At 38.6% G+C, this 16,366-nt stretch overlaps 1 protein-coding gene across 1 annotated transcript in view; it reads right to left on the bottom strand.

Moving 5' to 3' along the window:
• The window catches only part of TRDN (triadin), a 276,197-nt gene that overhangs the window by 206,147 nt on the left and 53,684 nt on the right, over positions 1-16,366 (bottom strand). The window contains exon 3 of the mRNA XM_040430087.1: positions 4,410-4,451. Within this exon, the coding sequence (XP_040286021.1) occupies positions 4,410-4,451 (42 nt within the window). The remainder of the gene's footprint in view (positions 1-4,409; positions 4,452-16,366) is intronic.

Raw genomic sequence — 16,366 nt, forward strand, 5'->3', positions numbered from 1 at the left:
TTAAAGCTTTAGGACAAATGAATGTACTACTGATCCTTTGTTCCCATACTAAAAGTAATTGGTGAAGGAAAATGCAGGTAAAGAGTGCCAACGGCCATGATGTTATCATCGGTGGGTGCTCTTTACCAGGCAGAATAATTGGCCCATGCATAAGAACCTTAAAGTTCCTGTGCACACAGTATAAAGTCCAACATACACAGTATAAAGTCTATATACACAGTAGTATAATGTTGAGACTAGAGATGAGCAAACCTTTCAAGATTTGTTTCAGGTTTGCCAAATTTTGCAAATAATTCATTTGAGGCACACATTGATTCGCCCTGAACCAACGAGAGAGAGAGAGAGACCATTATATAAAGAAATTTAGGAAACCTTTTTGAGAAATTCGGAATAAATATCAAACTGGTAGAATCGATTCATTCATCCTTAGTTGAGACAGCAGTATATGGGGAGCTTCCAATGCTCTTCTGACACATCAGGGCAGAGAAGTATGGGGTGAACTGAATTTTTTGCCCAATCCTTTTTTTATTCAAAGAGATCAGCTACTGTAGCACCAGCAGCTTTTTCCTCTTTCCTAGTGACAACACATATGTGCTGAGATGAACCAAGTGCATGTGTATGAGGGAGTCAGAAAATATACTATTGGCCAAAGGTTATTTGGCAGATAGCTGTAATCTTAAAATTCTGTTGACATTAGCATCATTGTTTCTGCTCACAATAGAGTCATGATACCTACTGTATGTTTGATCAGTCTTTAACTGAATCGCCAATCCTTGACTTATCCTATATGACTTTTATATATATATATATATATATATATACACTCACCTAAAGAATTATTAGGAACACCATACTAATACGGTGTTGGACCCCCTTTTGCCTTCAGAACTGCCTTAATTCTACGTGGCATTGATTCAACAAGGTGCTGATAGCATTCTTTAGAAATGTTGGCCCATATTGATAGGATAGCATCTTGCAGTTGATGGAGATTTGAGGGATGCACATCCAGCGCACGAAGCTCCCATTCCACCACATCCCAAAGATGCTCTATTGGTTTGAGATCTGGTGACTGTGGGGGCCATTTTAGTACAGTGAACTCATTGTCATGTTCAAGAAACCAATTTGAAATGATTTGAGCTTTGTGATATGGTGCATTATCCTGCTGGAAGTAGCCATCAGAGGATGGATACATGTTCTCATTCTGTTTACGCCAAATTCGGACTCTACCATTTGAATTTCTCAACAGAAATCGAGACTCATCAGACCAGGCAACATTTTTCCAGTCTTCAACAGTCCAATTTTGGTGAGCTCGTGCAAATTGTAGACTCTTTTTCCTATTTGTAGTGGAGATGAGTGGTACCCGGTGGGGTCTTTTGCTGTTGTAGCCCATCCGCATCAAGGTTGTGCATGTTGTGGCTTCACAAATGCTTTGCTGCATACCTCGGTTGTAACGAGTGGTTATTTCAGTCAACGTTGCTCTTCTATCAGCTTGAATCAGTCGGCCCATTCTCCTCTGACCTCTAGCATCCACAAGGCATTTTCACCCACAGGACTGCCGCATACAGGATGTTTTTCCCTTTTCACACCATTCTTTGTAAACCCTAGAAATGGTTGTGCGTGAAAATCCCAGTAGCTGAGCAGATTGTGAAATACTCAGACCGGCCCGTCTGGCACCAACAACCATGCCACGCTCAAAATGGCTTAAATCACCTTTCTTTCCCATTTTGACATTCAGTTTGAAGTTCAGGAGATTGTCTTGACCAGGACCACCCCCCTAAATGCATTGAAGCAACTGCCATGTGATTGATTGACTAGATAATTGCATTAATGAGAAATAACAGGTGTTCCTAATAATTCTTTAGGTGAGTGTATATATATATATAACGAAAACCGGCAACATTCCATTTATGCTGTCAAGTGTCAGAAACCCTGACAAAACACTATAGTGCAAGTGTAAATAAAGTTTTGAATGTAGATTTAAATGGGACTGCAGGTAATATGTCCATGTTATTTTTAAAGCAAGGCATTATTACAATGCTGACATGATGGTGTCCCAGAGATACTGTCCCTATAAACAAATACATGAACAAGTAGGAAAATATTCATATCTGACTAATAAGAAATGTAATCATCAGAATGATTACACATTGCTTAAGGAGCAGACTAGGAATTTAAAGTGTCCCTGGGAAAAAAAAATAAACGCAGCCCCATGGTGTGGGCAGATCCAAATAACAGATGGCTGGGCAACACAAGAAGACACATCCAACACATGTAGATGGGGCCAAGATAAGTAGGCAAGGTTAGCATTACTATGGGGCAGCACAAAGTACTGCCCTCAACAGAACCCAATACCATAGTGCAGCCCGACATACGCCTCTAAAACAGTCCCTCTGTGGTGGCCATCAATAGCTGCCATGTTCTATCCTTTAATTGTCTCTAAGATATGGAGCAGGGGGGCCTAGGAATTGAAATGTGGGTCACAGCACCAAGCTAGATCTACCTTCAGCATACTGCCTGGACTTCCACTAGTAATTATATCTATAGTGTTCTCAGTGGTATGTTCCCCAAGTGGCCAAGGAAAGAAGAATAAAATTAAATTCCTGTTCCAAATCACCATCCCCAGTGTACCCCTATCAAGCTTCCAGCCTGTGATGTCTGTGTTCCTGTGTCATTTGTACACTGCTTCATATAGAGGTCTGTGGCCTATGAGGATGAACATCAGGGCAGGGAACCATAGACTCTCATGCTCCCTGCAGTATTCAACTGTATCAGCATTCTGGGGACAGCCATACAAATTAATTCAGGAGGGCATCTGTGACTGCCGGCCAAGAACCTGATGTTCCCAACGTTAATTACTGCTGAGAGTATGAGATCATTACTTACCTGGTAAGTGGTAGAAAGGAGGGCTTGGTGGTCCGATAGGCATCCTCCCATCAAGTAATTTTCCTGTAGGGTCTATGGCCAGTCTAGCCCTGTATTGTGTCTGTTTGAGAAAGGTTATCTAACAGGAAGTGTTACTCACATGTTCTAGTTGTCAACAGCAACTAGAGCTCAGCTTTCATTTCTAGGAAAATGAAAGCTGTCCTGTTATTGGTCACTATTGGCATCAGTGAAACATTTTCTCGGAGACACTGTTGATACATGAGGCCCTTTGTGTATAGATGAACAGCTGTTTGCTGGTGATTATCTATGCTCTCTGTAAATCAAAGGTAAGACAGCTGCTTACAACAGATGTTACTTGTACAAGCTGTGCTGTTCTGTACACTCTTTCGGAATCAGTAGAGCTTTACTTAAAGTAATATTTAAAAGATTAAAAAAATTTATAAAAATTTATAAAAATTTTTATCTAAGAGACGAATGGTCTTGTAGCCCACAGCAAGAAGATAAAACCTAATATCTGAAATGCCACTGTGAGTTACTGAGTTTTGATGTATAAACATTAGCATTGCCTTACAGGGATTTTTTGGGGAACTATTATTGGAGTGGTTCACCAGAGCACCAGAGGATCATTCAATGGGCCCAGGCTCTCATATTATAGTGGACCCCAAAGGTCCAGAATAAACATGCCCATTTGTCTTGGAGCCATTCAGCAGCCACTAGGGTCTATTTCTTTGATTCAAAACATTTTGGACTTTACTCATCATGTATAGGTTGGGCCTCAAGAATCATTTCCTTTGGTGGACTCATGGAACCTCTGCCTGTGGGCAGATTGGGGTAACAGAAGGAGCCAGATTCCTGTGTCTACTTATTTTCCAGAGTTACTGTTATATATATATATATATGGTAAAAACCAAGGTTCATTTCAGTTTCAAGCAATTATCTGTATTACAGCTTTGTACATACTGCCTACAGTATACTAATTGAGTATTCAAAATTTGTACTGTTTGACATCTTACGGAGGTCCTTTCTCTCAGATTCATATGAAATCCAACAGGAATAAAATCATAAGAATGAATGATCATGCTATAATAAACCTTACAGGAAATGCTAAGACACAACATTTTTAAGTAGCTAGAAAGTGGAAACTCCCTTAAAATAAATATATGAGTCATATGTTAGATGATTACAACTGCAAATCATAGCTCCAAACCACAAATGGTCACCTGGAAATATTCTATTTCTGCGGATTAAAAGTTGGCAACATGGGTCTTATAGATAACTGCAAAAGACTGATCCTACGATTAACCATTTACATAACAACTTTTACTCCATGAATTTTGGAGACAACAAAGTGATTTTCTTTGCTTTGGTGTATTTGTGCTATCAGTTAATGCACACACAACACATCATTAGTATCTGAAGTCAGTTTGTTTATGCAATGTGTATACACCACATAGACTGTCTCAGACATGACTGTAAAAGCATAAGTGGTTAATAAAACAGAAACACTGCAGGCAGAATGTCTTTACCAGGTGGTAAACAGGGGTCGTCACAGTACTGGGAATAGGTGTCTATTGATGATGATGGCAGAAGCATCCATGGAGATGATGATAGTGGAAAAATAAAGGAAACATGTTAGCACTTTGCCTTGATAATTGTATTTATGAAGATTATAGGTAAGCAATGACTTGTGTGCCTAGTGAAATAGTAATCACCATCATCAGATACCAACTTCAGTGTATGGGAGATGTTGTTTTCAGCAACCATTATCTAAAATTCATCTACATAATATACCAAAACTCCAGCATTAAGAGGTTGTCCTACCTTTCGGAAAAAAAAAGCAAAAAAAAAACCCAAAACATTGGTATAAAAAGTCATAAAGGAGGCAACCTAGGAAGACATCATCAGGGGTGGATCATAAAAGGAGAGAAATTATAAAGGACTTGTAATTATTTAATTCACTCCTGATTTTGGCTTCCAAAGCTTCATCATGAACCTGACCTTTTGGACATGCCTAATTAGTTTTTACATTCCACAGTGATCCTGTGCCTACAGTTTAATTGTCCCCCACTAATCTTTGTTTACAAGGGGGAAACAATGACATACCCCATAACCATGACAGCCAATCACTAGGTGCTGCAACCTAGTAAACAAATTCTGGTGGGGGAGCACAGAACCATCATCACTAACAATTTCAGGGGGGTTTAAGAGGTAAGTGTGTAACTATTAGTAATTTTTAGTTATATGCACCCCTTTTAGTCATCAGTCATATGACAGTATATTATGAAAACAGTTCTAATGCTTATTATAATTTTTCCACAGCTCATTTGTATAAGATAGTAAAGTATATACAGTGCTTTCTTTAGTCCCTTTCAATTTTTTCCACATTTTATGTTGTGATGATGCTGAAATAAAAAAAAAAAAATTTAAATTGTCCCCATCTGCACTCAATCCCCCTTAATTAAAAAAAAAATGAAAACAGAATTTTAGAAACGTTTGCAATTTTATTGAAAAGTAAAAACTAAAATGTTGCATGGACATAAGTATTCAGACCCTTTTCTATGACACCTGAAATTTAGCTCTGGGGACCTCTCATTTCTATTTCTCATCATTGAGATGTTTCAACGCATTGACTTGAGTCCATTTATGGAAAATTCAGCTGATTAGACATGAGTTGGAAAGACACCCCCCTGTTTCTATAAGGTCCCACAGCTGACAATGCATTTTAAAGCAAAAACCAAGCCATGAGGAGGAAATAACTGCCTGGAGAGCCCAGCGACATGATTATGTGGAGGCACAGATCTGGAGAAGGGTACTAAACATTTCTGCTGCACTGAAAGTTCCAAAAAGAACAATGGCCTCCATAATTCTTAAATAAATAAAAAAGTTTGAAACAAGCAGGACTCTTCCAAGAGCTGTCTGTCGCAGGGCAGCCACCACTGTAGCACTCCACAAATCTTGTCTTTATAGCAGAATGGCCAGAAAGAAGCCTCTCCTCAGTAAAAAAAAAAAAAACACATAAAAGTTTGCAAAAATGACAGGAGTGGCTTCAGGACAACTCTATGAATGTCCTTGAGTGGCCTAGTCAGAGCCTTGACTTGAACCCAATTGAACATATCTGGAGAGACCTGAAAATGTCTTTCCAACACAGCACCATCCAATCTGACAAAGCTTGAGAGGATCTGCAGAGAAGAATGGCTGACAATCCATGTGTGCAAACCTTGTGGCATCATACTCAAGAAGACTCTAGGTGGTAATAGCTGCCAAAAGTGCTTCAACTAAGTCCTGAGTGAAGGGTCTGAATACTTGTAGTATGTCAATGCAATATTTTAGGTTTTCCTTTTCAATAAATTAGCAAAGATTTCTAACATTTTGTTTTCACTTTCTTATTATAAGAAAATGTAGAAAAACTAGACTTTTTTTTATTGTAGCACAAAACAAAACCACAACATAACAAAATGTGAAAAATGTGAAAGGGTCTGATGGCTTTTCTTTTTTTCATTATAACTTACATGTTAAATTATTAAAAATTTAAATAAATGTTATTCTTATTGATAATAAAGAAAAAATAAAAATACTGGTAATAAAAATATCCTTGAATTAAAATGTATTTTGTGATCAGTTGGATCCAAGTAGATCCTACAATAACCTAGACTTGGGAGTTTTTAATCCTTGGACAAATTTTTAAGGTATAGTTAGGATCTATATACTGTGATAACATGTGATAACCAATTCTGGACCATTTTGTCCTGTAACAGAATTTTAGTCCCCTTATATCCTTTATATACTGGTTCTCTTCTTCCAGTAGGTGGCCCCTCTAGAAAGTCATTTTCCACTGAAATGTGGGAAAGTTATCTCAGATAGATTTCTCTGTATTTTAATGTCAGATTAGAAAAATAAGATCCTTATTATTACTGTAGATTGTATTGAATAATAACCACAATCCTGGTAATTTTAATAGTCCAGCCCTTTTATCATATAATCTAAAGTGTTATAAGTTCCAAGTGGAAGTTGAAAGAAGTACTCCATACATAGAAGAAAATGAATAGGGCGGCATTCACCACTGGGCGTTTCAATGAAAAAATGTCTTTATTGTTGCAGAAACATTTCAAAATAGCAGACCGGGGCGGCACATAGCTTTTCCACCCAGCACAGCAGCGACGGTCATTTAGCTCTAGAACACTCTTCCTCAGGCCACTGACGTGCCGCCCCAGTCAGCTATTTTAAAATGTATCTGCAACAATAAAGGAGTTTTTACATTAATACGCCCAGTGGTGAGTGCACCCCTTCATTTTCTTCTATGTTTGGGATATTATCTACTGTTGGAGAGCTTGTGCACTGTGATACTGGCCGTGAAGACGGCAAGGTGCGACAGACATTATTAGGTGTGGTGGTGTGTGAACTAAAAAGCCAGTCAAGTGGTGCCGCCATATTTTTCTCAACATTGACGTTGAAAGAAGTACTGTTTACTTTTTGATCTATTACTTATTGTGCTACTCAGTTGCTTTCCTGGGTTTTATTTGCTCCTGGAATATCTTTATCCTTCAATCTCTTAAAGGGGTTGTGCACCTTTTGGGGGAATGGGTTGGCCCTTTGACATGATGCAAGGGAAACAGGTCACTGCTATGGTAAGGTATGCTTTCCTCCGCAGCTTTCTCAAAGGGAGTGGGTGTCAAACCCCCCCAACATTTTTGCACAACCCCTTTAAGGATATCCTTTCTACATGTATGATGCATGGTGAATATTTAAAGATGGTGCCCTCGCAGAAGTTGAGAGTGCACTGTAGTCACAGTTTGCCTGCTGTTTTAGACAGCAGAAACCAGGAGGCACATTGTCATTAATTGGCAATAACACCAATCATGGACTGTCAACCCATCAGTTGCGATTGTCAATGGTCAACATGGCATCTGAATGATAAATGCCAGGGAGCACTGCACTCAGGGTATCTGAATGGCTCCCCCATGCTAAAATCATATAAAAAAAAATTTATAAAAAATAAACATCATCGGCATCACTATACCTCCAAATATCCAATCAATTAATACATACACTTATTTAACCCTTACAGTGAATGGTGTAATGGAAAAAAAATCAAAATTGCCGAGCGCCATTTTTCCATTTTTGGTATTGCTTTAGTCGTACAGTAACTGGTACCGTACCATACCTGGAGAATTAAGGTACAGTAACAGGCCAGTTTGGGGATAAACAGAACACAGCTAAAACAAACCCTGATATGGCTATGTAAATGGAAAACAATATATGGCCCAGGAAAGGCTAGGAGTACTACAGAGAAATGCAAAAATGCTTAGTGCTGAAGGGGTTAAAATTGTTGTTCATGGTTAGAAAAACATGACTACACCTGTCAATGGGTTGTGTCTAGCTTTGCAGCTCAGCTCAACTAAAGTAAATGGGGTTCAGCTACAATAGCACAACAACCTATTAACATTTGATAGTGGTTCTGTAAGACTGCAGACATGTTTGTTTTTAAATCCCTTAAAGAGCTCATGTACTTAGGTTTGGCGCCTACATGCAGTGTACAGAGGAAAAGGGCTTCCTTAGTATGTAGCTGAATTGAAATAGTGCATTTTCATAAAGGCTCCATCAGGTGCTGTCACTTACAGTATGTACAGAGATATTCTTCATCTGAAAGAAATGCTTCTAGGTGGAGAATATATACAGAGCTTTATCAAAGATGCTAGAATTGTTTTCTGCTGGATTTGAAATGTGGATGCAATAAGGCCATGTTGAGGGAAGTGTTGGATTTAAATATATATGTATATATGCCCTTACATATATGCATGTATATTGGCCCTTTTGCATGGGCCGGTCCAGGTGGTATGGGTGTATACATGGAGATGTATGTATGCCCCCTTGTCAGCATACATCTCTATGTATAATATATCCATATGCAGGTGGGCTTATTACTGCCCATTTATGATATTGTGTATATGTACATGCATGTAGATGAGCCTCAAACATCTATATGGATGTATATACCTAAGTGCCCCCAGCTTGGGTGGATATATATGATCCCCAGGTTGTGTAGTGTGTATATGTGCACATATATATATATTGATCAGCCTGGTTCGTTTATGACGTGGGAGTGTGTGATGTTATGTTGTAGCAGCTGGGGGAGGCTTACAGCTTGGGCAGGAAGTCCTTTGTTTCAGTTCTAGCATTCCGTCACACGCCCCTGTTGAAGAAGGAGGAGGGGGCTGCTTTTGGGCTATATTAGCCCAAGCCGGACAGAGGTGCGGCCTCTTGGAACCTGGACTACAATCAGAGACACATGGGAACTTCTCTCTGAAGGAAGAGAGGCCACATGGCCCTGAAGATGGCTGAGTAACCCTTTCCCTCCAGACCCCTAATACACCTGCCCTGATTCACCCCTTCCTTGCCACCAACTCATACCCCTGTAGCTGCCCTGTAATCTTACCCCTTCACTGCTGCCTACTTACCCAAGTAGCAGCTGAGTGTGTGTTTTGGGTGGGCTACTAAGGAATGTATGTATGTGTATTGTACAGCTAGAGTGTGGGGTGGAATTGGGAATTGTCTAGTGTAGTTAGGTTTGTATTGTGGTGTGTGCGTCTATATGTATATATATTTATAACCATTGATCTATAAATATATATATAGATATAGCGTATATTTAGACTTGTAGTCCCCCCCTGGTTAACCCCTGCATATCCAAACCCCTACTCCCCTGAATAACCCCTGATCACCTCCTTACTGTACACTTGTAGGGTGTTAACCCCTGCATTGCTGTACAGCCCTGAACAATCCCATTGTCAACCCTTAACTACCCTGTCCCACCAACGATCCCTGAAGCCCTGATCACCCCCCCACTGTACCTCACCCCTATTACTGTATTTGTGTCTGTGGCCTGCACACACCCGTGCAGTGCCACCGTTAACCCTTGTCATACCCCATAGGGACAGTAAGTAGAACCAGGTGGGTGGACTGCTAATATAAATGTGTGAGTGTATTGTATAGTTAGTTTGTGGGTGGAACTTGGGATTGTGTAGTGTAGTTTAGTACTGTATATTTAGTGCTGTATTGTAAGTGTATTATTGTAATTGTAGTTAGGACCGTATTAGTGTATTGTTATAATGTGTTTACTTATATTGCTGTGTGCTGCTATAAATATATGTATCTATTCCATTGATATAGATATATATAATTATAAGCAAATATTAGACTGTGACGTATAGTGTGTTAATAAATACCTTTTATTTAAGCACAGTGTGTAGTCTTTTGTAGTAGTAAGGCGCTGCATCAATAGTCGCACGTAGTGTAGTTCAGTAGAATGTATAGATAACAGAGGTAGTTAGCTAGTTAACATAGCTAAATAGGTTAGGTAGTTTATTTATGTTATGATTTAGGCATAAATAGGCAGTCATCACTAGACGGTTCACACTTATTTATGAATATTAATTATTGATATTTGCATAAATATATCAATAATTAATATCCTCCTTAACAGGCCATGTGCATGAGTCCTATGGCACACAAAAATACAGCAATTTTTATATTTATCTTAATCATATACAGTAAAGCCAATAGATAGGTTTCCTTGATGAAAACAAGGGGCTCATTTATCAAAACTGTAAAACAGAAAGGTTGGACCTGTTGCCAATATCAACCAACCAGAGATTACCTTTTCTTTCTAAAATTGCTTTGGAAAAATGAAAGCTGCATTGTGATTGGCTTCTATGGGCCTCAGGGTCAGTACTTATGTTAAAAGGTTTTAATAATATTGCCTAATATATTAATATATTATTATTAATTGTAATTATGGTATTATGTTGTCTTCCTTTATGATCATTAGCCATGAAACTACCCTTTTTCTCTTCTTTGATTTCATCTAATAAAAATAACTATGTAGCTGACAGGACTAACAGATGCCGGATTAAGATGATTTTACTATAAAACTTATAAATTTGCCTGTACAACATACAGAAATATCTAACAATCTAGCCATTACTTATATACGATTATAACTAATCCAGATTTGTACAGTTTAACAACACAATAAAAGAGTATTGATATCCTTTAAAGCAGTTACCATGAAAATGCACAGTACACATTAAACATGTTTGGTGGGCAATTTACTTTAAGTGGATAACACTCAATTTCTTACCTTCTTTCCAAAAGACTGTAATTTAATTAAGGTTTTCTTAATACAGAGGCTTAAATGCATTCAGTTAGAAATTGCACAAAGCAATGTAAAAACCCAGGCATGGCCATCAATTAAAATACCATTAAAAGAGCAAAGTGTGATTGCAAAAATGATCATCGGGCATTGACAAAACAAGTTATAAAAATAAGAGATTAATAATAAATGTAAAATGTGTGAATATCATGCAGTTATTAAAAGAAGAAAAATGGTCTTGTAAGCAATGGACATTGTAATTGAATTCTTGCTTGGGAGAACTACATGATTCATTTGTCAGCTTAAAAAATACCTTTTTTGAAATGCAAAAGCCCTACAGAACATATTAAGTCTCTGGTATTCAAAAGTGTAAATTACAATTTCCATATGATAAGCATAAAAAGGTCAGGGCCAAGGGAAGTATTGGTTTTCCCCCACGTGTGCTCTGGTAGTGCTCATAAACAGGCAGGTATCATAATGAGAATTATGCCATCAGAACATCCTCTGCCTATACCCACAGGGCATATCATTGAAGGCAATGCCATGCTTGGGAACCCCTTTATGAAGTAGGACACTATTCTATGAGCTAAAGTGGGGAGTGAATGGCAAGCAGCAGCTCTTACTCTGGTAAGATGCAGCCCTTTATGAATTACAGAAAGCTATTAGCTATTCCTTTCAATGGTCACAAAATAATTCTATGTCTCCCAAAGCAGTGGAAATGTGTAGCAATCCAAATGCTCTCAAGGCGTAACTGGTTCTTCAGAAGTGGTCATGGGAGCCTAACTCCAATTTTATGAGTTGTATGTGATCAAACAACCCTATTAAGCAAAATATAGGCTGATATGATTCTTAGGCTGACTAAAGTTAAGGTCACTGGCATTGGAACAGATCAGAAAATAGAAAGAAGATGGAGCATGCAGAAGTCAGCAGAAGACAGAAACAACACCGGAAGTCAATATGCAGTCAAAAAGCTATAAGAACCTGTCACAGCATTAGACCATTTTCACCTTCCATACTAAACATAAACCAACTGGTGCCATGATTTTACCACTGGCATTTGCAATTTGGGCAGGCTGCTCATCTGAACAAAAGCACACCCAAAGATCACAGGGTAAAATTGAAAACAATGCCATTATCTGCCAGTGTCAGACTGAAGTGCCGATGGCCCACCAGTCAAATTAATTCCGATGGCCAACTGTACAACTACTATATATTAACTGAATATTAACTGACCCCAAATTGTAAATCCCTAAAACTGCACCAACAGACATTTGTTTTCCCTAGTAGCCTGCTGCCTAGCCTGTGCTTCAGGTCCTTGTGTCCTGGAGACCTAGTCTCTATGCATAAACGTTATCTAAGCCATCTGATGCATCTATAATAATAAATTGAGTAGTTTGTTGAAAAAATTTATTCAGCTTTTTTGATGGTCACAAAGGCTGGTAGAGAAACTGTACACTCAATATCTATATGTAGTACACTCAGTGTACTGTACTACTGTATGTACCATTTGTGGGGGGACTTGAGGCCCATCTGGCTCAGGGTGGTATTTTGTGGTAGATGGGCACCCACTGAGGTGATTGGCACATAATAGAGGCATTGGTATAGTGGCTGGACAAAAAGATGAGCACTTAGAACAGATTAAAGGGAGGAGAGCTTAGTGAGGGAGAAGACCAATCAGTAATGAGATACGGATGTAGGATACACACTTGGTGAGTTATCACATCTAGTTAACGCATTTTGACTGACTGTTAACTCTGCTGCATCTGTACAGTAGTCCAGATGAGAATGAATCAAAGCAACAGCAGGAGTTTTGGTCATTTCCACCATGAGAAAAGCACAAATTCTGGAGATATTTTTAAGGTGCAGAGGACATGAGCATGTCAGTGATTGAATATGGGAAACAAAGGAAAGATTGGAGTTAAACAAAACCCCAAGACAACAGGCATGTGGCCAGGAATGATAGACCATAGCCGGAAACTGAAATATCAGGTGTAGAAAGGTTAGTGGATAGGGGAAAGAATTGAAGTTCAGTTTTTGAGAGATTCAGTTTTAGGTAAAGGGAGAACATGATTTTGGAGACAGCTGCCAGACAATCACTGGTGTTTTGTAGCAATGTTGGGACGTTACAAGTGAATGACATTTTAACAAATCTCATCCGCATGCTATAGAGAAAAATCCGCTTCGACGTCGACAATTGGTTGCAGTTTATAAATGCACAGCATGTCATTTATTTCTCTAGGTTTTCAATGTGGATTTAATCTGTTGCAATGCAAGGGGTGAAATACACATCAAATATGCAATGAAATCTTTGAGAAAATGCCACATGTGAAACATTCAGATTTTGACGCAAATTCCACAGCAAATCTGTGACATAATTTTTTCCATCCAATTGATGCTAAATGCAGATATTTCCTAAATGTTCCAGAAAACTGTGCAATATTTGATCAATATAAAGTACAGAGATAGACTGAGGAACAGAAATGGAACATTCACTTTTCTAACATATTTTTCCTCCTTGTTTTTGCAGAAAAATAATATTTAGTGGAGGATGGCCAATAAATTCCCATACTTAGGAAATTAAGCATTCTACTGTCCCTATTGAAATTGGGCTTTCTGTAAAATAAACCGGAGAATAGACCGCAAATTGCGGAACTGTGTATTGCGGAACCGCAGTATACGGCCAGCAGCACGGGCACGGAGCCCTTACGTTTGTGTGCAAGAGGCCTTATTCAGTGGAGACTGCTATTGGACAAGTCATATCACATGCCAGCAGAGAGGCACAAGTTCATTAGAACATTTTTATATTAGTATTTAGCAATTTTTAAGCAGATTTATACCAGCTTAGATACAGTCAGGTTCATAAATATTAAGACATTGACACAATTCTAAAAAATGTTATATACACCACCACAATGGATTTGAAATGAAATGAACAAGATGTGCTTTAACTGCAGACTGTTAGCTTTAAATTTGAGGGTATTTATATCCAAATCAGGTGAACGGTGTAGGAATTACAACAGTTTGCATATGTGCCTCCCACTTGTTAAGGGACCAAAAGTATTGGCACAATTGGCTTCTCAGCTGTTCCATGGCCAGGTGTGTGTTATTCCCTCATTTTCCCAATTACAATGAGCAGATAAAAGGTCCAGGGTTCATTTCAAGTGTGCTATTTGCATTTGTAATCTGTTGCTGTCAACTCTCAAGATGAGATCCAAAGAGCTGTCACTATCAGTGAAGCAAGCCATCATTAGGCTGAAAAAAAACAAAACAAACCCATCAGAGAGATAGCAAAAACATTAGGCGTGGCCAAAACAACTGTTTGGAACATTCTTAAAAATAAAGGAACACACCGGTGAGATTAGCAACACCAAAAGACCCGGAAGACCACGGAAAACAACTGTGGTGGATGACCGAAGATTTATTTCCCTAGTGAAGAAAACACCCTTCACAACAGTTGGCCAGATCAAGAACATTCTCCAGGAGGTAGGTGTATGTGTGTCAAAGTCAAAAATCAAGAGAAGACTTCACCAGAGTGAATACAGAGGGTTCACCACAAGATGTAAACCATTGGTGAGCCTCAAAAACAGGAAGGCCAGATTACAGTTTGCCAAACGACATCTAAAAAAGCATTTACAGTTCTGGAACAACATCCTATGGACAGATGAGACCAAGATCAACTTGTACCAGAGTGATGGGAAGAGAAGAGTATGGAGAAGGAAAGGCACTGCTCATGATCCTAAGCATACCACCTCATCAGTGAAGCATGGTGGTGGTAGTGTCATGGCGTGGGAATGTATGGCTGCCAATTGAACTGGTTCTCTTGTATTTATTGATGATGCGGCTGCTGACAAAAGCAGCAGTATAAATTCTGAAGTGTTTCGGGCAATATTATCTGCTCATATTCAGACAAATGCTTCAGAACTCATTGGACGGTGCATCACAGTGCAGATGGACAATGACCCAAAGCATACTGCAAAAGCAACCAAAGATTTTTATAAGGGAAAGAAGTGGAATGTTATGCAATGGCCAAGTCAATCACCTGACCTGAGTCCGATTGAGCATGCATTTCACTTGCTGAAGACAAAACTGAAGGGAAAATGCCCCAAGAACAAGCAGGAACTGAGGACGGTTGCAGTAGAGGCCTGGCAGAGCATCACCAGGGATGAAACCCTTCGTCTGGTGATGTCTATGTGTTCCAGGCTTCAGGCTGTAATTGACTGCAAAGGATTTGCAACCAAGTATTAAAAAGTGAAAGTTTGATTTATGATTATTATTCTGCCCCATTACTTTAGGTCCCTTAACAAGTGGGAGGCACATATGCAAACTGTTGTAATTCCTACACCGTTCACCTTATTTAGATGTAAATACCCTCAAATTAAAGCTGACAGTCTGTTTCATTTGAAAACCATTGTGGTGGTGTATAGAGCCAAAAATGTTAGAATTGTGTTAATGTCCCAATATTTATGGACCTGACTGTATCTCTATTAAGGCAGAAGTTATTTTCTGGTATTTTTGATGATGTAAATAAAATAGATCATTATCCATCTACACGGATGTCTCCTTCCTTACCTTCTCACCTATTTTGAGATGTCATTATGACATAAGTGAAGCAAGATGGCCAGGCCCTGACATACAAATGCCAATCTTGCCAACTTGCACTATGCATCTTTGGATTTCTTGAAACAGGCAAAAGGGTAAGAAAGAAGACATTTTCATCTTTAATTTTAACATCTTTGGCTTTATCCTACATCTGTTTAAATGTTTTCTATTGTCTTTTCCAAGCATCAGCTACTATTTCTGTCCAATATGGTCCTTAACATGGTGAGGTTTAGATTATTGATATTCTTCAGATGAATATCTTTCTTTAGAGCTTAATATTACTATTACATTATTTACATTACAATATAATCATTTACAGGAAATGTGTTATCAGAAAGTGACCTATTGAAAACAACCTACCAGATTTTTATTGTATGCATATTTTGCGTGAATTTTTGGTGAATCCAATTTTAGTTTTCCATGTCACTATATTTTTTGGAAATATATAAAGTCCCTCACTTTTCACACTGGCCGGTAGGCCTAATAATTGGCTGGCTCTTCCTGTTCTGTATAGACCACTTGTCAGAAGTCATATAATTGTCATCATAAACAAGATTACAATGACAAGTAGCATCTACTGTATATACAGATAACACAGGATTCACCATTCACAATAGGTGATTGGACTCTCCTCCACCCTGTATAATGACTTTGGCACAGGTCACAGAGCATGTCTACAAAACTCTCTAGTAGATAACAATGATTTCCTGTCTACTGTGCCCTATGGTATATGTG

The sequence above is a fragment of the Bufo bufo genome, chromosome 4, assembly GCF_905171765.1.
Source record: "Bufo bufo chromosome 4, aBufBuf1.1, whole genome shotgun sequence".
Lineage (NCBI taxonomy): Eukaryota > Metazoa > Chordata > Amphibia > Anura > Bufonidae > Bufo > Bufo bufo.